General features: G+C 55.3%; 2 protein-coding genes across 2 annotated transcripts; one reads left to right on the plus strand and one right to left on the minus strand.

Annotated features, from left to right (window-relative positions):
• Positions 1-233: 233 nt before the first annotated feature.
• LOC119104148 (caffeoyl-CoA O-methyltransferase 1) lies at positions 234-5,595 on the plus strand. Its single transcript, XM_037227835.1, has 3 exons — positions 234-606; positions 2,109-2,268; positions 5,120-5,595. Exons 1-3 carry the CDS (start codon positions 380-382, stop codon positions 5,408-5,410), a joined length of 678 nt encoding a protein of 225 aa, XP_037083730.1. The 5' UTR covers positions 234-379; the 3' UTR covers positions 5,411-5,595.
• Positions 5,596-8,768: 3,173 nt separating this feature from the next.
• LOC119104160 (DNA-directed RNA polymerase II subunit RPB1) lies at positions 8,769-20,755 on the minus strand. The gene is made up of 4 exons (XM_037227844.1): positions 20,699-20,755; positions 11,712-12,456; positions 11,169-11,326; positions 8,769-8,808 (listed from the first exon to the last, which is right to left on the minus strand). The coding sequence occupies exons 2-3, from the start codon at positions 12,453-12,455 to the stop codon at positions 11,180-11,182; spliced, it is 891 nt and encodes a 296-aa protein (XP_037083739.1). The 5' UTR covers position 12,456; positions 20,699-20,755; the 3' UTR covers positions 8,769-8,808; positions 11,169-11,179.
• Between the last annotated feature and the right edge of the window lie 1,842 nt (positions 20,756-22,597).

Consider the following 22,597-nt stretch of genomic DNA (forward strand, 5'->3'; position numbering starts at 1 on the left):
TGCGAAGACCTTTTTGGGGGAGACGCCTGAACTCTAAGAGGGCTCACAATATTGCGTGCTTCCCCCCCCCCCCCGCTCCCCACTTGACAAATTTCTGGATCCGCCCCTGTACTGCACACTTGTCGCAGCCCTCGCTGTCGCAGGCTATTGCGCGCTATCGCCGCCGTCCGGCGACGTCGCTGATTGGTTGTGACGCTACAAGAGCAACAGCCGGGTGAGCGCCGACGCCGGCTGACTCTACCCCTCCCCCTCCCCGCAGGCCGGGGGTCCAGGCTCCTCCCTCCGAACAGTCGGTGTCCGGTGGCTGCGTGCGGGTGTGTTGCATTGATCGCGTGCCGGAGTCTGCGCCAGCCGTCTGGAGCCTGCGCCAGCTGTCGTCATGTCGGTGATCAAGGAGCACAGCGATAACGCTGGCCCGCTGCAGCGGTACCTGGCAGAGCACATGACGCCGCTGAATCCACACCTCGTCAAGCTACGTGACGCCAGCCTGCAGGACGCGAACCACTTCATGCTGAGCGCCTGCGACGAGATGAACTTCCTGCAGATGCTGCTGACGACGCTCGGCGCCAAGAAGACACTCGACATCGGGGTGTACACGGGCTACAGGTAACCAGAGGCGCCCGGCACGCGGTCCCGGGGCAGGGTAGGGGTGACCTTGGCATGCCTGGCCTCTTGTCAGCTACGTTCCCGTTCTCATTTTTATTACATTTATTTTATTATTATTTACAATTACAACGAGCCTCGCTCGTTGTAATTGTACAAGAGGTGCACTGCTTTAAGAGGGTGCTACGACAGTCCCTCCGCGCGACATGATGGCAGCATCTCACGGCAACGGAGTAGTCATATTAATTGAACCCAAGTGTTGCAGCTAAAGCGACATTGTCGTCATGGTGTGTTTCGTTCTAATAAGTGCGAATCGTATTATCCGGACTCGTATATGAGATGCACTGCGCTAATAGACGTTAATGTGCTGTACCGAAAACGTTGGCTTGGCTTCGGTGCTGGGTTCCCGTGGCTTGGTCCGTTTTTAAGATTGCTGGAAATGCTTCAGTTCAATCGATATTGTTGGCTCTTTCTCTGTGCTGTCTGTTTGGATTGGTGTCGAGGATCAAATTTCATGAATTCTTGTTACCTTGGCCCCGTACATTTTTATGGTTCCTGATGCTGCTTGATGCGCAGTAATGTGACCGCGCGCAGTAATGGCGCCGGTGTCGCGGCCGCTGTGTGTGTGCGGCGCTCGGGAGCTCGCCGTCGTGATTATAAAAAATTCGAAGGTAAGAGAATGAATCTACCTGTTTTGTGATTATTTACGATATGTCCTGCCTTAAACACGACGAATGGTGTACAATGATTTTTTCTAACGTTAGGTAGGAAAGTACACCCTGACCTGTATATATATATATATATATATATATATATATATATATATATATATATATATATCCCCGTCAGAAAATCATTTCATTCTGGCAGCAGGCGACGGACCGTCAAACAAGCGGATTGTACCCCTTGCGTTGACATAGCCGTTGATCACAGGGCTGTTGTCGCAGCTGCATCCGAGGGTGCTGATATTATGAATCACAAGCCGTCTGCGTAGTTGGCTGCTGTGGGCCTATGAGATGCGATCTTGATGGTGCCACGTTAGACGCCCGCCGAGGATCGTGATCGTGTGCCCCACGTAGGTGCCATTAGACCGGCGCGCACAGTTACTGCTATTGCAGCGAAACTAGTGCGCTGCTTAGGTAATGTTCAGCGCGGACGGGTTTTGAGATAAGTTGTTCTCCATGACCAGACTTGTCGCGTTAGGGCTCCGGTAGGTTGAATGCTCAGAGCGCTTTAACGTACATAGTTTTATCGCTGGCGAATGTTGTGATGCTAAAAATCCTAGATCGTTAGTAACTTGTTTATGACGTGAAGTTCCCAGTCACGTTATTCATTGTGTGGGTCGGGTGGCACAGAAAGCAGGCAATCGAGGAAAAAACTGTCCGATAGATGGCTCTGTTTGCATGATCTGCACGTTGACATCCGTATAACGGGTGAGCAAACCTCCTATCGCAGCTGCGTTTGTTTACTTTGTGCGGGCTCAACAGTGTGGCTGTCGTTTGCAGCGCCCTGGCGGCCGCTCTCGTGCTGCCACCTGACGGCAAAGTTACTGCCTGTGACATCACAGACAAGTGGGTGAACAAGTACGGACGCCCAGTGTGGCAAGAGGCCGGTGTGGAGAGCAAAATCGACCTGAGGATCGCCCCAGCCACCGAAACTCTTCAGGTACGAATTCAGTCTTCATGCAACGCTTCTGTGGGTGCTGCAATGTTGAAATTTTGGTACTTACCATGACGTTTTTGGTACTTGCCATGCAGCAAGTAGCCACATGGTCCGCCGTGACATACCCAGACAAACTACTGCAACGTCAGAGCCAAAGTGAGGCCGCTTAATAGGCGTAGGAACGTTTCAAAAAGTAGAGCGGTCAGGCCTGAGGTATGCTTCAGAAACTTTTCTGGGAAGCGCAAGCTCGTTGACAGGGAGGGAAGAGTTAGAGATGGAGGTATTGTCCACGCTTAAGTCGTACGTCAGATCTTGGAAAAATAGATGTCACGGTTGCTGTGCTAGATATACATTTACAGCTGTTCCTCGTTGTTGCTAACCTTGCGTCTTAGTCTTGTTTATGCCATTTGGGAAATAGGGCCATCCAGCTTCTCGGGGTCACTTGTCCATTGCGTCATTGTTTTCCCTGGGGAGACGAAATTTCACGAGCGAGTAGGCATTTTGGATCACTGAGGAGTAATCTGCCTCCACAGGGTAGATGCCAAAATGCGACAGAGGCATGGGCTGGTCAGAGTTCCGAATGTGAATCGATCGCCCATAGTGCGCCCGAGTTTTCATGCGCCTAGATTTCGCCAGCTGTCTTTCAAGAGATAAGATTCGTCACAGTATTTTAGGCTGAAACAAATTCGGAAGCTTAAAATAGTAACTGCCAAAAACAGTGTGACAGAAGCCATACAACGGGGGTTCCTCCTGTAAAAACCGGTTCACAGGATTAAGGCCCTTCTACCATATATTCCTTATCTTCTCCCGTCCGTCGTCGGCGGCCACTACCCTGGCTCCGCTGTCTCCCGCATGATTGACTGCGAACTGCTGGTATGGATGCTTTGCTGCACATTTATGGATCAGCATAACGGAAGCTGCAACCCAGGCCATCGTTGTCCGTGCTCCCGACATTGCTTGCGAGCAAGTTTAAACACGTATGGAATTTGCTTCACTAGTTGATTGTATAAAACATATTACGTTCTGGCGCATTATGGATGGCCTTGTTCAGTTTTTAACTCATTTTGATCCACTCTATTCAACAATAATGAGACACCCTATTTCGTTCCGGGCAAGGGGCCCCTTAAGAAGAACACTAGGGGCACATTACTGTTCCCGGTAGAGGGCTAAAGGGCCATTCCGTCCCATCGCGGGTGTCTTTTCGCTGCCATTCTGGTGGCACGGGGTGGGATCTCCTGGTTGATCCGGGCCCTTAGGGGAATGCATCATATCACATATTGTTCCCCTCGCTGACACATGAGGCCTTCTGACCCACGCAATTGGCCCCGGATCAAAACATGAATCCCATTAACGCAGCGACATCCCTGATCTCCGCAGGGAGTCCAGTACTTGTCACACAGAATCGAGTTCCAGATCGCTATTTCTGTCTTCTTCAAATATATTGAGGGCCCTTGGGCGTCGATTGTGGACCGGAATGAGGTCCTAAACTTGTATTGGCATAGCAAGGCTATGTTCGTCTTAACTTGTTCAACATTCAGTCAGAGTTGATTGCTGAGAAAAATTATGCAACATGGATCTGAACACGCGCGCTCGCAAATCTTAGCAAAAACAGCCCCAACGCCTGGCGATGCAGTCTCCATAAGCCGCGCGGCGTCAGCCTCGCGGCTGTGACATTGAGTGATGGTCAGTGGGCAAACGAAAAAGATGACTCATCTTCAGGAAGATGGCGGGTGAACTTGGTAAATCGGCATGCATGTTCATTGTAGTACGAAAATAAGCTAAACGCAATTTCAATCTGGAAGAGTGGGGGGGGGGGGGGGGGGCAGTTAACATTGCTGGGCCCCCGCCTTGAAAATGAGAGTTAATGCCCTTTGCCCCCCCCCCCCCCCCCCCCCTGTGCCTTCACCCATGAGCCTCTCACCTGTGTCATGGCCGGGCCACGCTCCAGCCGGGATGTTGGATCGCGCAAAAGGCCCTGCCGACACCCAGCTGGGGTACCAAGCTTCACCCTGCCCGTGGCGCTGCACCACATCCGGCACGCAGCAGACGATGGCTCGACATAAGCAGAGACGCAGATGAGAAGGCTCCCCGCCCCCTCGTTGCGGATTTTTCGTTTTTCGCCATAGAGGGCTCGCGACAGAAAGTTAAAAACCTGCGTGATTCGTACTCACTGAGCCGCGTACATTGCCTGGCTGCGCCTCTGAGCATGAGCGTAACTTTACTACTTTACTTTACTCTAACTTTAGGCTGCTTTACAAAGCAATATGAAGTGAAGTAATCTGCACTAAATGTATTTGTTTCGATAAAACCATGTATCCGAAACACCAATCGATCTCTCCTCCTCAATCCTCCATATTGGTTATTCTGCAAGGAATAGAGGTATTCGTACCGTCTTATGTAGGCAGTATCTTATCTAGGCTTTAACTCTTTCTTTGGATCTGGACGTAGCAAATAAACGTTTTTTTGTGATAGCATTGCTATGGCAACTTCGGATGAGTATGATGAAAGCAATGCAGTTTTAACATCGTAACATGACGAAAAAAATTGCGGTAGAACTCAAACGTCTGATCAGACGCAGCAGTAGATCTATCAGTTGGGGTTCAGACCTGCTCGGGCTCATATGCTGTCCTGATTGTAATGTACCGCGGACGGCAGGTGGATCATTTCACTCTTTTTCGTGACACTCGGTGCTTCTGTCGCTGTGGTCGACATAGCTGACTGCCATGCCGATGGACACGTCAGTGATACGCGATGCTGAGCTGTTCTGCATAGTCTCAGAAGCGGCTGGCCCATGGCTGCCGAGCCCGGCGGGCGGCCAGTGTCCCGTTCCGTTCTGTCACCCGTTCCTGGACAGGCGCTGATTAACGGAGGCGAGGCTGGCACCTTCGACTACGCCTTCATCGACGCCGACAAGCCCAACTACCCCAACTACTACGAGTTGGCGCTGCAGCTGCTGCGTGTCAGCGGCATCCTGGTCGTCGACAATGCCCTCTGGGGCGGCAGGGTGCTGGGGGATGAGGACGCCATGGACAGCGACACGCGCGCCATCAATGAGCTGAACAAACGGGCCTCCTCAGACCCGCGAGTCCACGCCAGCCTGTTGAACGTTGGCGATGGCGTGCTGTTTTGCCGACGCGTCAAATAAGGCGTCGGCAGTGATGCCAGTAACGAGCAGCGGCGGAGTTCGGAGCAGGAGGGTCAGCTGTCCGCCCTTAGCTGCGGGAAATTTGGCATGGATCGTACACGAATGCATTTAAAGGAAAAAAACGTTACAAGCTGTCTTCCAGATGACCTGCTAGCTTTTGTATTTAAGTTTTGTTAAATACACGATACGACGTCTTTCTCCGTTTTTCCCATTCCCAAATATAATGGAGTGTCGTCATCTCGTCAGCGCGCCATCTGAATCATCTCAATAGGTGTCACTTCATGCTCACGAGTTTCTTCATCCGGGTTGCGTCCCATGTGTCGTCAGTGCGACTGTCAGCTGGTTCCGTGACGTCACGCATGCTGACAGAGAGGTCTATGTGAGGGCTGACGGGGAAAGCGATTAATTTCACATTCCCCTGTTCCTTTACCTTTAACTTTAACGAGGCAACTTTAACGAGACATTGCCAGCAGGGTGTCGGCTTGCGTCTGCGATGTTCGACTGAAGTGTAACGCTGCCTCGCTGTACGGGGAGGCTGCCAAACTATCTGACACGGTCATCGCGGTCACCCGCCGCTGCAAAGAAATCGGCGTGGAAGTCATCTCAAGGAGATCAAGGTGCTCAATCACACGGCTCAACCGCGATCTGGGGTACTCAATCAATGCCGTTGGCGCCGAAAAAAATTTAAGCGGGATATTGCTGCGATGTGCGACCGCGCAGCTGCTTTTTGAAATCTGTGAACCTGATGCGGACTACACTACTCGCAATTATCCTCACAGACCAATGAGACACATGTGCGATGTGGAAGGGACGGACTCAGAACAGGTGTGAATGGCATCATTTACCACGACTCCGATGTCAGAAACTGAAACTGATAAACCCAGAGGCCTTCAAAACATGCGCAATGCATACACCTGTACACTGAAGATTGATTTGAGAAGTCCATCCTGTACTAGTTGAGCTTGCAGGCTTTTTTCAGCTTCTTTCTTCTTCTTTCAGCTTAAGTTTTCAGCTTCTGGTTTTATGGCATTATAAATTTCAAGTTCTTATGTTGAGTTAATGACCAGGAGTTACTGGTTAAGCGATGTTGTAATGTTAAATAATTATATCGACGGGACTCGTAGTTAGACCTGTGCTCATCCTCAACATCCATTTCCTGAGGATGAGTGCAGCTCGAAATGTTGAATACTGTCGGTATAATTGTCCTTTAACGCTACAACGCTGTTTAACCAGCACCCGGTACACCGGAGGTCAACTCAACATACAAGCTTTGAACTCATAATGCGCAAGTTTGCAAATTGATGGCGTTTTGTGGTCAGCATAATGTAAGTCTTGGGGAACGCGTTTTTATGTGGACGTCGTTGCAGTAGACTTGAATATGGACGATCTCACGATGTAATTTCGTGGTCCAGTCTCTTGACTCATGCCACAGCATGTTGGACTTGATGGCGATTTCAAAAAAGTTGACGGGGGTCACCTTCCAATCGATCGCTGGCGCAGGTTCACTTGCATCTCTCAGTTATGCTCGCATATTGTTTACATGCTGCGGTCGCCAAGGTGGGTGCCATCAACCCTTGCAAACAGCCAACAGCCTGACCGAATCGGTGTTTGAAGTCCCATGTCGTATGGCCCCCTGCACATGTCAGACAACACAAAAAGGGGAACCCGGTGCCATCATCCGTTCTCTCCTTCGTTAAACAGCATTGTTTATGAGTCGTTGTCAAGCTGGATCGTCGAGATACGGGCTCAGTATCTGCCCGTGTAGAGCAGTCGTCCTTCACAGCAAACATTTTTCGTTTGCCACTTCAAAACCCATGCGAGGAAATGGTAAAAAGTGCGGTTTTGGGCGCTGAAGACCGCGAAAGTGCAATCGGCACTAATATTTTCAGCTTTTTATAGCGGTCGGCAGGACTGATCCAGGCAGCTCCAATAGAAAATCGTATATTTTTGTTTGAAACAATTATTTGAGGGGGATGGCATGCTGCAAATGGTTTTCAATTATATTATTTTGAACTCAAACTTCTGTTGTGTGCCCAGCCCTGTGCTGGCGGTCCAAGGACGACTTCTAAGATGCGAAGCGCTCAGGCTCCGGAACAGCTTTCTGAAAACCCAACAGCAGAGGACGGAAAGGTTATGTTGTATGCGGCTCGTTGACATTGACTGGTGTGTAAATACAAAAGTATAAACCATTCGGTTTGTGAAAAGGGATAAACTTCCCCAAAGGTGCGAAGAAGATAGCTTATTTGTTCACACTTCGTAATCACTTATTTCGAAGGCAAACATAAAGACATCGTGACGTCGCCCAGTCCATCGGGATCATTATATTTGATCATTATTATCCCAGGCCGCTTGATCATTATGTTTGTTTTAGATACTGCGTACGCAAAGAAGCATGACAAGCAATGGTGATGGCATAGTTGTGCACAGGGTGGTTACCATCATGTTTTCAAGACGTTTAAGACGTCACGAGGACCTTATGACGCGTCGTCGTGTCATTCAGCGAAAGATTCCCAACACCTTTGCTATACTGTGGTCTTCGTGTAGCGTGACTGTACAATTGCCATGCTGTTGTCTTCGTGTAGCGTGACTGTACAGTTGAAGTCTTAGGGACGCGGTTCGGGCGAGTCAGGCAATAATAATCTGTGAAAAACGCCCAGTCCACTAGACGCTTGCATTTCACCATATTCGAATGGCAGCAGCAAGCGCGATGCTTTCCTTTCGGTCCTCAAACACACGACTACAAAATCCGTTCATGTATTTACAAAGAAACAGCAGACAGCCATACATTACACAATAATTTACTCTGGTTGGGTGGCAGAAAACAGCGCCATGACATCTGCGAAGGCTGACGTAACAACCATACATGAGCATTGAAATATCCGGAAAGGTAACAGTTAACGGAGGTGAATGCAACTAAAACAATACTAGCACTGGTATGCGCACAATGATCACTTTTGTGAGCGGGTGAGAGAACGGCCCAAGTGATTACTAGCTCTCGTTCTCACGTACTAGTCACCAGCGCATGCACACCCGTTTGAACCAGCCGTCTGTGCCCACCTTGAGACAATCTATCTCGATTAATTTAGCCGATCACCGCGCATTTCCAAGCCGAGCCTCCGGATGGGGGCGGCGCCGACAGTGGCACCACCTGGCCTGACGTTCGCGCTAGATGGCAGCACTAGCTGGCGGGCGGGCGTCCCTGAAAGACTGACGGCGCGCGGGCGGCGGCGGCGGTCGGCCGGTCGGATGACCAGGTCAGGTCGGTAGCCAGCAGCAGCCGGCAGAAGCGACCGGGGCTGGGTCGGCGACCGGCCGGCCGAACCGGCGGCTGCCGCGCCGCCGCCGAGCCAGCGGCGGCGGCGGCGGCGGACCACGGGCCGGCCGCGGTCGGACGGGCTCTGAAAGGGGCGTGCGGCCGGTGAGCGTGGCGACTGGGGGAGCTCGGGGAGACTAACGGCGCGGGCTGGCCCACGCGGCGCGGCCGGCACGCAGTCTGCCGGCGTCGGCCGACAGCGGCCCCACAGTGGGGCTGGGATGCGCACACTGGTCCCGCCAGCGCTGCAACGACGCAACGAACGAGACGGCACAGCAGTGTTCTGCCATGCCCAATAAGTGCGCATGATGCACATAGTACCTGACAGTGGCATAACGCATGACAGCGGACGTGGCAGTCACAAAGTTCGTCTCATCCTCCGTCACCAACGACAAGCACACTCCTCAATCCACAGCAGTAAGCAGTGGAGCTGTAGTGGGGCTGTATTATCGCCAGTCGAGAGAGAGAGAGAGAGAGAGAGAGAGAGAGAGAGAGAGAGAGAGAGAGAGAGAGAGAGAGAGAGAGAGAGAGAGAGAGAGAGGAGAGAGAGAGAGAGAGAGAGGGAGAGAGGGAGAGAGGGAGAGAGGGAGAGAGAGAAGGAGAGAGCAGGAGAGGGAGAGACGTCTTCAATCCCCAATCCACGGTGATAAGCAGCGAGACTGCAGTGGAGCTGCATTATCGCCAGTATGGAGAGAGAGAGCAAGGAAAGGAGAGACGTCTGGTGACTGATGACTTGGAGCTGTGGTAGGGGGAGAGGGCGGCACGGGCGCTAGCAGCGCTCCCGGTGAAACTGTCTGCTGCCAGCCACGCCGTTTTCCGAGTAATGAAGGCAGCTGTGTTCCCGCGCGCCAGCAATGACACGACGGTTTCTAAAAGCGCAGACAGGCATGACTGGCGCGCCACGGAGCAGCGGAGATGCTCTCGGACACGGCGCGCGCGCGCGCGCGGCAGTAGACGGCCGGCTTCTGCAGGGCGATGCACCCCTGAAGTGGGCTGAACATGTCGCCCTCTTAAGCAGCACTGCTTCAGACTTAGCGTCTTCGTCTGCATGCTTCAATTTCCGAGCGGAGCAATTAGAAAATATGAAGCTCCAAAATCCACCGTGTGCATGCGCGGTGCGTGAGGCGTGAGTGCGCCGCCCGCGCGCAGATCAGGGGAGAAGATGTTCCGGATTCGCCGAGACTACACGTGACCAACTCTCGACGCGCCCGCTATTTGAACAGCGCGCGGCGAAAGCTATCGCTGGCGGCGCTCCATGGTACTTCCTTTCACCCGGTCCAGTCCAGTTCCGCCAGGGGCGCAAGAAGTCTGGTAAAAAGACGCTCACAAGCTGCTTGTCGACCCTCCGCGTTTGTCGTCCGGGTTCGAAGCGCGCCCTGGTAGAACTGGGCCGATCACACGCGCTGCCCGCCCCTCACGAGCTGTTCACGGCCCGCTTACGTACATCTTAGCAATGTTAACGTTGACCAGCCAAAGTCCGAGTTTCCGAGCGGGCATCTGTTCCTGCGCAGCAATGACCAACGGGTGTGGAGCGCTACCACGGTCTGTGTCCGTCGGGACGAGGCGCCTTCCACCGCGGGCAGGGAAACAAGGACGGCCCCGCCCCGGTGAAAACGAGCGCGCCTCTCGAAAGTGAAAACGGGAGCGAAGGACGGACGGGGAAAGCGGGCGCAAGGACAGCCGATGACCGGCGGGCAGCCGCAGCGGCGGCGGACGCGGCGGACGCGACGCTCGCGGCGCAGTGATGTAACCGATCGTCCAGATCGCACGACGTGGCGCAACGCGCCGAAAGCAGGCCGACCCCGGGCGCACGCGTCGGAAACCCGGACGTGCGGGCGAGCCCCGGCGGCGGTGGGGCAGCCGGGCGGCCACCGCCGCGCTCGGGTGACCCGCCGCCGCCGGGGCGTGACCCGACGACCCCGCGGCGCGATCAGACGGTGTTAAGTGCCGTGGGGTCCGGAGGTCAGACAGGTTTAGCCGCGCAGTCGTAGATACTTCCGGCGCGCGGACGGCGATGACGGCTGTTTAACTGGAAAGTCTCGCACGGCTCGGCGTTTTTCTGTAACTGATAGAGCTACGGATCGGCGCGCCGGGGACCGTGCAGCGGCTCGGCATTGTCTTGCGTCGACCCGCGCGAGTGTTGACGGAAAACGGCCGCTTCGGCCGCGTCACGCTGTTGGCCAAGCTCTGTTGCATGTCTGCGCTGAGTGAGACGTCGGTAACCTCGGCGGCGCGCGTGGCATAAAGACCAAGTTAGCCCTACTTAACGGACACGAGCGGCCCCTCCTCTGCGCTACAGCTTAACAGATCTCGTGGTGGCTGAGCATGCGCGAGCGGTCGCGGCGTATTTTTATCTTCCTCCGCAGGACACAGGGAGGGGCGGACGCCGGTGGGTGACGGACTCCGCCCAGCCACTCGCCCGCGCCCACAACCCACGCCACTCACCCATGACTGGCTTAGTAGGAGGGAGGTCCGTAGCTGGTGCTCGGGCACTTGGTGACCGTGTGGTACTCGTGCTCGGTGTGTGTGGCGTACACCGTCTGGTACTGGTGCTTGGTGGCGTACTCGGTCACGTACATCTGCTGCGGCTTCTTCACCGTTTTCTGTGCACAGAGAGGGAGGGCGTGCTAAAGTTCTTACGCTGGTGGGTGACAGGGCACAGGCACAAACTCATTTCCAGTAAGAACAGGTTGCAAAAAACTTGTCATCCATCATTCATCAAGCAGAAAGTTTTCATCGTTGAAACGCGTCATGTTCCGGGTTCTGATTGCTACCAAGTGAATAAGATCGTGCTAAGCCACCGCATGACACAAAAAGGCAAGTGACGCTCCCGGATTTACATAAGTCGACGTTCCTTCTTGTAAAGGAAACTATGAACAAGACTGTCCCATTTGAACTTTCCTCCGGCTGACACCGGCTTATCGGAAAAAGCAGCGCACGAGATGACCGCCGACGCACTCCCAGCCGTTGCATCCCATCGGTACTCACATAAACGGTTTCGTAGTAGGGCTCCTGCACCTTCTTGGTGTGGTACTTGGTCTCGTACTCGGTGTTGGTCTGCGTGTGGTACTCGGGCTTCTTAATGTATTCGGTGACCGTGTCGGTGTAGTAGTTGGTCTTGGTGGCGTACTTGGTGATGTGCTTGGTGACGGTGTGGTGGTCCATGTAGTTGTGCGTGTGCCACACGTACTCGGTGTTGGTGTAGTCGGGGTGCTTGTCCACCAGCGCCTTGGTCTTGTAGACCACCTGCGTCTCGGTGATGAGCTTGTACGGCAGCGTCTTGATGATCTCCTTCCACTCGGTGACCGTGGTCGGCCAGTAGAGCGTCTCCGTTACGTACTTGTACATCGTGTATGGCACCACCTGCTTGTTGGTCGCCCAGTGCGTTTTGTACTGCGTCATCTTGCCCCAGGTCGTCTTGAAGTGCGTCTTGGGATAGCAGACGGGTTTCTCCTCCTTCGGCGGGCCGTAACTGGGGGCGGGCGCGCCGTAGCTGGGGGCGGGCGCGCCGTAGCTGGGCGCGGGGGCGCCGTAAGTGGGCGCCGGGGGGCCGTAGGAGGGCGCGGGGGCGCCGTAGCTGGGCGACAGCGGCGGCGGCCCGTAGCCGGCGCGGAGCAAGCCGGCTGGGCGGCGGCCGCGGCGAGCCTCCGGCTTCGCCTCAGGCGACGGCTCTGGGTCACCGCTAGCCACCCAGACGGCCACCAGGGCCAGCAGCAGCGCGTTCCGCAACATTCTGTGGGCGGGCAGGAGCGTCAGGAGCGAAGCGGCGGTGCCGTGATGCGGCGGGCGGCCGGCGACAGCGGCAGCTGAGCGGGGCGCCGGGTGCAGAAGCGCGCAGCGTTGTGCGGAGAGACGGAGAAACGACGCGAGGAAAGCGGGGAAACGGGGAGACAAAGCGCTAACGGCGGACGAGAGGAAAGTGGAGAGAGGGCTTGGACGAGCGACACTCGAAAACGTAACAGCTGACTGTGTCTCCATCCTTTTGGCAACAGCTGACATTGAAATCATGGTTGCGACAATGCCTAAAATCACTTGAGTCACAATGAGGATCGTGCAATTCATAAGCGTGACGTCACTCCGTTCATCGTTGACGATTCTTTACATTAAGCATCTATCATCCATCTCCCATACCATTTGCTCGAACCTAAGGCAGCTCGCTGTAAGCAACGACTTCGCCAACATCCTCGCATCCCCGCGGAGAAACCCGCGAGTCAGACGCCTTCCGCCTTTGATAAATTGAACCTCTCACAGCGCTTATTGGCGTGGGGACGGCGGCGAGCGGGCGGCATGTGAACGCTGTCTAATCGGTGACGAGGCTGAAACGCGGCCTGTCCGATGGAAGCTGACGCCACCCCAGCCGCTCGTGCGTCGGAAGGCGCCCTGCTGGGGAGACCCACAGCTCCGACGCAGCGGCGTTGCCTCACAAATCCGAAACAAATATCCATTACTGCGACCGCAGCCTGTAATGACACGGTCGCAATGCTTCTGGGCTTGTTAGCCGACGTCACATATGGTGGTGTGACGTCATTGGTCACGGGCGGATGACGATCGGAGTAATGTCTACATCGGACCCTCATTGAAATTCGAGTCGGGCTGCGCCCTGGACGCAATCGCAGTGCGCACCAGAGGCGGGCGGAACCGGCGCCCCCGACTCATCACGCGCCTCCAGCCGGTTGTGCAAGCGACACGACGTGCCAGGCTCGGAGCCATGCATCCGAAACGCCCTGACAAAACTGCGCACGTGATGAAGAAAGCGCCACGGGGCCCGCCGAGCGCTGCAACACGGGTCGCGGGCCACCGCCAACCGTCGTGCCACCAGCCGGGGTCGCCGGAGGCCGCATCCAGCGAGGCCTTTGTTCCGGGTTAGCCGTCCCGTCTGCCGGACGCCGGTTCGGCCAGCGCGGCGGCTGGCACGGTTCCCAGTAGGTCCGCCGCCACGGCAGCGTCCGCGGACGAAGGCGAAAGCTGCAGCGCCAAAGGCAAGGCGAAACGCTGACGAAAGCTCGCGCCGCCTCCCGCGCGTGCCACCCGGGCGGGAGGCCCGGCGCCGCCGTGGTCGGTGGCCGTGGCGTCGGTTCGCCAGGGGAGGAGGCGGCGGGCAGTCGGGAGACGAGGGCCACCCGGGAGGGAGGCCCGGCGCCGCCGTGGTCGGTGGCCGTGGCGTCGGTTTGCCAGGGGAGGAGGCGGCGGGCAGTCGGGAGACGAGGGCCACCCGGGCGGGAGGCCCGGCGCCGCCGTGGTCGGTGGCCGTGGCGTCGGTTCGCCAGGGGAGAAGGCGACGGGCAGTCGGGGGACGAGGGCCGCCCGTCGGCGGAGGCAGCTTACGCGGAGTCGTACCCGACGAGAGGAGGGAGAGGCTCCGGCCTTCTGCCACGGTGGGACGTGCTCTACGACTGACAGCGGGGTCAGCATTCGGGTGCGTTTACGTCACGAACCGGCCGGCTCCCTGATCGCGGGAGACGGATAAGCCGATACAGGAGACGGGCCCACCCTTGCTCGCGCAGGTAGGGGCATGTTCACAGGTGGCTCCACGTGCGTCCCTTTTAACGATTCACTCCGTTTTTGCAGTTGTTAAGCAAAATCGGTCGCGTAAATTGTAACGGCTTTTTATCGCTAGACTTCAGGTGTCATAGCAGAAAAGCACGTCCAGCCACAAACCGATGAAAGTATGGCATGCATCTTTGCAATCATAAGGCATGCATGAGTTGCTCGCGAGTGAACGTGCGTGCGCTGGTCATCGAACTGGCTGGCCGTCGCGGTTTCGCAAGCACGACGTGTTACCCGCAACGAAACCCACACTATGCGTCATTAACCCAGTCTCGGACGAGTGCTTTGCACACATTCTGACACAATGGTTTCCACCACCCCTTTCTAGCGTTGGACAATACAATCATTATTCAAATGGATGCGCTGTCACGAGACGCTCTTGTCCACACTGTCTCTCAAACACCCACAACAAAGCGCATAAACATTGCACCGCGCTTTGTTCCGTTTTTCCTAGTGAAACTCATTGCAGCGAGCAGGGGGTTTGTGTCCTTCAAGCCAACACAAAGCCAGCTGCGAATGACCTCTGCATCGGGCATGTTAACACACTTGTAACGACAAATCTGAACACCATCTTAAAGCATTACCTGGCAGTCTCTCAGCACAGTCGCGCAAAGTCCCGCCCTCTGCGTTGGTCTGGTTTCACCAAAAGCCATACAGGGACTCCCGGAAGCTTTTACTCCTCACCGGATGACTGAGGTTCCGGTCAACCTGTCCACCCACGCTCAAGGTGTCGCTGCTGCTTTCGCACGCGGACGTCCCACGCCGGGGATGGCCCTGTCGCGCGCAATCATGGCGCGAAAGCCGCGTCCGAACTGCATTATCACCCTTTCATCTGGAGCCGAGCGCTTGGGCCGCGCTGTGACGAGACTGGCGCACCGGAACTGATTGCGCCAGCTGATGGACACACCCGGAGCAGCGGCGAATGGTGGCAGCGCCGTAAAACACACGATAACGGCCTCGCCTCGGGGATGCCGCCGTCTCGCCGTCGGATGGCTGTGTTCGGACAGTCACGTCTACGTGCTGTACGATTCCGCATTCTCCGCGTGTGTGGTCAGATCGTGTTACTGCTGGTTTGTCAGTGGCTGGCATGTGTAGGCTGTATGAGTGGATACATCGGAGTAATGTTATCCTAAAAAAGCTTACTGGATTGGCACAACAAATGAGATTGTAGCGAAGGAAAATTAATATACCCGCCTACAAAATTTGCAATGAACGCGCTGGAGGCCGTTAGCATCGTTTGACACAGGAAGAACAGTAAACCTTAGCAATTTCGACAGCCGGCATGCTCCTTGAAGCCTCCTGCTTTCAAAACCTGTGAGTCTTGATGTGAAAGTTCCCAAACAAATTTCTGCTACATTTAGCGCGCCACACCGTGCTCATAGACATACTGGCCCACATCACGAAAGGCGGATGACACAATCATCAGACCCGTCATGTCACATTCTCTGTCTACGTGCGTAGGAAAGCCCGCCGGGCCGCTGGATGTGAGCATTACATCAGCACCACCATGACGTTTGGCGAAATGCGGCGTTCACCCAGTTAGTCAGACAGCGGGACCGGCCGACGCTCGCCCGGCGGCCGCCGTGCAGTGAGAGGTAGCAGGGGTAGCCAGCCGTGAAGCCAGCACGCCCCATTATAAAGTCATTCATGTGTCTTACGAAAAGGCTCGACCTTCGGTGGCCACGGGGCTGGAGCAAGCGTCGAGGCAGGATGCGGCGGCTTCAGTGATGCATTTGTTTTGGAGCGGTATAGAATGAGGCTATTCTCCGCCCGACTGCTGCGAGTGAGGACCAACACGGGGAATTTACGACAGGCACGTGCGCTTGCACTTACGGGGCCTGTAATCGCGGTGAGCGCCACAGCCTGGGACGTTTAGCTGATAGCCAATGGATTTTATCGCTCGGGCTTAACGTACTTTGTGGACATCCCGCTGCGTAACTGCCGATGAAAGGCAGATCGACTAGACTACGATAATTCGGACCTGCTGCTTTAGTTTCTACTCCCGCGACGCTGATGTACTTGCTTTCCCATAATCATTGTGCAATGACCAGTGAAAATTACTCTGATTGTGCCTTGTATAACAAGGGCGGTAATTACTTTGCGACATGCGCATCGCTACCATTGCTAGGCAACGCCCGTTGTGGTCCGTGCGACCAAGTTCAGTCCGGTTGCGCAGGCCTAACCCAACGCCCATCACGCCCATCAATTATGAGCCGGGTTATTCTGAGCGTGCGATCCTCAAGCCCGGTTTGCATAACATGATCACTTTCTCTGCCCGGGGAGCCGCCGGAACCCAGCGTGGAAATTGACCGCACTCCGGACCACCTCCCGCGGGCCCACCGGACCACCGCGCCCTTCCCACGAGCTGGCGGTCCGCTGGAGCGGGCTCTCTCCCGCGGAGCCCCACCGCGCCGCCGCCGCACGGCTCCCGGAGTCCCGCTGGAGCCTTCCCACCGCTGCCGGGGCGCCTCCCGGCCCCGGTCGGCCGCGAGAGTCAGCCCCGCGCCGGCCGGACTCGGTTCGTCCGCTGACGGGCATGCTAGGGAGCGCGTTTTTGCGCCCGTTCGTTAGGCGCCTGTCATTGGGTCCGGCCCGGCCGCCACGGCGTGGCCGTGCCCGGTCGCCCCCTTTCTCCGGGCGGCGGGCGGCCTCTCGCCTGCTCCGCACGCGTCAGCAGCGCCGCAGCGGCCCCGGGCGGGGCGGGCCCCGGCTAGCAACCGGGAGAGCTGAGAAGACGTCGACGACGCCCGAGCCGCGCTGGCGACGTATAATGACCCCTGGAAGACGGCGAGAAAGCGCCGCTAATGGAACGATGCCAAGTCCCGTGGCGCGCCCGGACGCCGCCACTTCATCGATCTATTCGTAACGAACCCTGTCGACGCGGCCGCGGCGGCCGGCGCGGCAGGAGGCAGAACAGGCGATCACACTGAAATCGGGAGCGCTTTTGTAACCCACGCGGCGCTTGAGCGTGAATTCGTCCCGTGTCACAACGCGCTAGCGCAACAGATTTCGCGGCCGCTAGCTTGGGTGTGCCCCGACAGCCGTCGAGTAGTTACGGAAGGGACAGGATGTGATGCAGACCAACCGACGCTAGGCCGTGAAATCGCTAATTTTGGTGCACCGGATAACGCCATTCGGCCAGCGGAAACGGGCCATCTCTTAGACTGGCCAAAGCGGAAGTGTCAGGATGCCACAGCGCGCATAAGCGTCGCCCCGGAAGACGGACATGGACATTGCACTGGCCAGTTATAGTGAGCGCCCGCACACAATAATGAAACGCGAAAGCCCAGAGAAAGCCCACGTGGATAGTTGAGGGCTCCGACTGCGCGGTGAGTGGATGACTAGCGAGGCGTCAGCCGTCCCCGAGAACGAAACGCAGCAGCGAGCGCATTGTCTTTTGCCAGCTTGGGTGACAGCTCACAAGCATGAAATTGGAGGCGCACTTACACATGCAAATGGCCCGCAGCAGCCATACAACGGGGGACTGGTGACTTCGATGAGTGTGCAAGAGAGCAACGTTGGTGGAAACTGTACGATAGAAAGAGGGTGTAGCACCAAGACTGATGGGCGAAGGGACAATTGTAGGATGACGCAAGTCATTTATGATTAATGCAAGTTTGCCGTGAGTGTAGGGACATCTTAGGAGTGGCTTTGAACTTACGAGACTATCGTCTGCAAACTTTCAAAGACAACCGTGACATATTTTAAGACCTTTGTTTCGTAGATATTCCCATCCACATGCTATTTGCAGCACCAAGGTGCGTAATAGAGGTGGCCAAATTAGAAACCGCAGCCGGTTTTTACTGAACCAGTTCAGCTTTTGCCGTGGAAAAACCGGATGAAGTAGCCTACTCGGTACTGCCTCAACTTTGATGGTATGGTCCACGTCTCACCAAACACCCCCTTGCATTTTCAATGACGTTCTCGGTACCACATAATTAAACTCGTTTTTAGCTTTGAGCCAACGCTCAACACAACCACCTGCTAACAATCCGACATCCGGCCCCTAACAACGCCGTCTTAACGATCCGTTTTCCGCCACCGAAAAACGTACGGGGATTCCGCGCGCTCTTTTTGCCGTCGATTTTTGTCGCCGGTATTGGGCCAGGCGGCGAGGCCGGGCGCGCTGACTCGGCAGATACCGCGCAGGGACGAGGGAGAGCGCGGCCAACTCCGGCAGCTTTTCACCGGCCGGTCGCTTCGGCGCGCGATTTCGTGCATGAGCGCTCGGAAATCACTCTCGTCTATGTATAGCGACCGTAAATCGGCCCGAAATCATCACTTTCACCGGTAGCCGAAGGCGGCACGTGACGGGCAGCGGCCGGGGCGGCGGCGGCCGGCGCTGCTCCGCACCGGAGCGGTGGAAGCTGCCGATAAGAGACGCACCTGGATCCGGATCGCACCCGGATCCAGTATGGAGCGATCGTGCGCCCAGCGGGCGAGGAGCCAGAGATTAAGTACGAAATGCATGCCGGAACGTGGAAAGGGCGCGTCAAACGTGACTGGAGAGTGGCGTGCATTACTGATAGAATCGCAAAGCGAAAGGAATATTGCAGTGTTATGCGCCTAGTAAACAACAGCACGCAGTGTGCGGCCTAAATGAAATGTGCGAAGTTTTGCTTTCAAGCGCTGGCCAACAGCAATGTTTTGACACTAACGATAACGGCAGGTCAGCGTTAGCTTAGTTAAGTGTCAGGCGTTGACGCGGATGGCCTCTGACTGCGGTTTCATGTTTTAACCCTGACCACGACATTGATCACCAGATCTGCCAAAACCATTAGTCCTCCAAAAAGAGCAGCTCTGTCAGCTGGACGTCACCGCCAATCATTTATATGACTAAACACATTCAAATCGTTGAGCTGTGTTAACGCAGCTTGCGCATAGTTTAGGAACTCATCAATCATATTTGATTTGCGGGCTTCAGGCATGCACAATGTCTGTTTTGAATAAACAGGTTACTTAGTCTGAGCGATTGGAACATCCGAGTCAACCATTGACAATTTGGTTGTTTGACATCTCAATAAGAATGAATAAAACGACATATCATTATGCGTTTAAACCCTGTTCGCACGCCTACCTGGCTTTTCTCAAGTAAATGCTCGCAATTCAGATGGTCTAGAACATAAGGCTGAATTTTCACCAAACCTCTCTCAAAGTCAATTATGTGCTGCACCAAGGAAAATTATTCGGCAGACAACATGGCAACTGTGTAATATTTTAATCCACGTCTCTTTACATGCCACATAAATGCTAGTCCACGTGGCTCATTTTGTACAGCGATCGGACTTTTAACAGAGGACGCGACGTACGTCGACCTACAGCTGTGTATACAACCTCAGGGACTCCGGAGACCCTATGGGTGCGCAGGGGCTATCGTGCAACCAGAGACCAACCCCCTCCCACACGTGGTACCCGAAGGGACTAAGAAACATGTCACAACCTACGCCTCATCGAAATATGATGCGACCGACATAGAAGTGCCGCAAGCGCCACTGGCGAAAATCTGTCTCGAAGGGTCTTGTGTTGTACTTGACAAAGAAAACCACTTAGAGAACATAAAAAAATGAAGCTGTCTGTGTGCGGCTGATCTCACAGACGCGACACGTTTTTCACGGGCCGCGTTCGCGCTAGCGTGTCGGCTTCGCGGAACTGGTGATCATTGAATTGCAAAAACTCCCAGCCGGCAGCTCTTATCACAACACGCCGACGTTGGTCAGGCACGTGCCGCGTGGACTGGGGTGAGGGGGAGGAACTGTGGCAGTGGGCCGGGAATGAACCGGGAGTCGTGCACAAATGGGTGGCGAAGATTGTCGATTACCACCAGATTCGGCTGGTTTAATGCGCGGAAAGCTGGCAGAATACGAACGGTTTGTAACTCAGCCACACATTGCACGACTTAGTTCAAGTCAGGCACTATTGCCAGAAATGACGACAGCTGGGCCTGTAGCTGTCGCTTAGGCAAAGCGTCCAAAAGTGCGTTGAGAATCCAGTACATCTAGGAACAATGCTAACACTTCACTAAGCCTCGAACCGAAACTCCAACAAGGCCAGGCGTGCACAGCGGACAGTGGACCAGGTCCGCCAGCCGGAGACCTGACTGCACGCGGTGGAATCGTCCGGAAGTAATCCGAGCCTTCCTCGGGGGAGTCACTCGAGCCTCCCTCGGGAGAGTCACCCGAGCCCCCTCGAGGAGTCACCCGAGTCTCCCTCGGGGAGTCACTTGAGCCTCCCTCGGGGAGTCATCTGAGCCTCGCCCGGCGATCACTGATCACGACCTCGCCGCCGGACGCCTGCCGTCGGTCCGAGCGCCGGGCGGGCCGGGCTGGGCCGGCGCTGGCGGCGCGTGCCGGCCCCTCTCCGCGTCGGTCACTCGAGCGCCGCGCGCCGCCGCCGCGATGGAAAGGCGGGCACTGGGGCGCGCCACGTACCTGGTGGTGCTTCGAGGTCCGAGGTGGAGCGGAGAGTACGGTGTTGGCGCTGCCGACGCTTTCGTTTTATACGACGATCATCGGCGCGAGCAGGTCACTCTCGCTTTCCACGGCGCAGGCCCGGGCGGGGTCCGCCGCCGGTCCAGGGGGAGAGGGGCACGGCCGGCGCCGGTCCTAAGGGACGCTCCGTGGCGGATGTGGATAAGGGGGTGTTCGGTCTTGACACCTGTGAGGGGAGACATTGTTAGTGGCGTTTTGATAAAGGGCAGGATGTTCATTCCCGGGGTCAAGGTCGATGCTAATGGAGAGTGCTGGTGGCTGACCTCGTGAGTACGCTGGCGTGGAGGTAATCAACGCGGCTCGTGAGCTCGGAGAGTGGAGATGTTTCCGTCGTTGGTGAAGCAGTTACCGATTCCAGAGAACAAACTCTTTTTTTTTGCTGTCAAACTGCTTTAAGCTTCCATTTGCACTGTACGGAACACGTTATACTTGGGAGGTTGATGACGACTGATGCGACTGAAAGTCATCTCAGTGCCCGTAGTTTACGGAACACATTATACTTGGGAGGTTGATGACGACTGGTACGACTGAAAGTCATCTCAGTGCCCGCAGTCTTTGTACCAAGCAAATAATTTTCTACTTTTGTGCAATGTTTGTGAAATTTACACTCCTTTACACGCCTTTGCGCCTTACACGAATTTAGAATATCATTGAAAAATCGGCATGCACAGCGGAAAAATGGGCGTACTATTTGGTGGTCAGAGTGCATGTGGAAAGAGATGCCCTCCATCCGATCCTTAGTAATTACGCATCGGGTCTGTCATGACAGGCGCAACATCACATAAGGCGCTTACAGATCATACACAGCTCATGCAACGGCGCATTTGATACGGAAGCCGATTAGCAATCTCCTGATAGAAATGTCGCCTGGTGGCTTCCTTAGCCTATCGGAGCAGTGAACTATGCAGAACCACGTACGCATGCGGAATGCATAAGAGGCCACGTGACTTCATGCAAGGATTTCACAAGGCGATGTCGCATCCATCAGTGTTTGACGCTTGTGCGCCTGGGCAGGATCAGGATGCATTCGCCTGCACAGGCATAGGCCTGACCCAGGCGGACCTTTGCCGAGCACTCAGCGCGAATTTTACAGGGGTCATGGGGGTTCACTGTGGGTTGCCAGGAATAATTTCAGTTTTAGCCACCAGAAGTCAATAATGAGTTTTGAAAATTTCAGACATGTTATTGCAAGTTTGATTGATATGCAGCCATCGCGGGTTACGGGCGATGTCCTGTCTGTAGAGGCCACATTGATCCCATTCCCAAGTCAGGCACCCGATAGCGTGAATTTGTTTTGCATTATCATGTTCTGGAATGGTTATTTGTTCGGTGGTATAACATGTGCGAACATTTAAAATGGACTTAGATCAGGTCCAGTAGGATCAAGATAGTCCAAGTGCGCCAGGTAAGCATAATCCTCATGCCAACTTTCCATGACGGCTCAAAATGCTTTGCAATCGTGGATGGCGTTAGTCGATATTTGGTACGGCTTGGCCAGCGCTATCAAGTGTTACCTGTTTCATTACCGCATCAGGCGTCGTTCTCCAGATCATAAGGGGCGGGGCTGGCAGGCACACATGGCTCGGTTCGTATGACGTGATTTGACACGCGATAGGTCAAACCCATTGATGGCGGTCTTCGGTGTCTGGTTTAGCATATTGATCGCTATCTAATGCTGGCTTCTTCACCGTCATAGTACTGAAGAGAGCTAAATATACTTTACTAACTCCCCAGCGTACTCCTGTCGGTCTGCCTATCCTTATCTCCTTAAGCTGACACAGGGTACAGACGGCAGCGCAAACTGCAAACTGCTGTGCGGGTGCAGTGTAAACGCAGTCT

Source organism: Pollicipes pollicipes, unplaced genomic scaffold (assembly GCF_011947565.3).
Source record: "Pollicipes pollicipes isolate AB1234 unplaced genomic scaffold, Ppol_2.1 Scaffold_2555;HRSCAF=2994_pilon_pilon_pilon, whole genome shotgun sequence".
Lineage (NCBI taxonomy): Eukaryota > Metazoa > Arthropoda > Thecostraca > Pollicipedomorpha > Pollicipedidae > Pollicipes > Pollicipes pollicipes.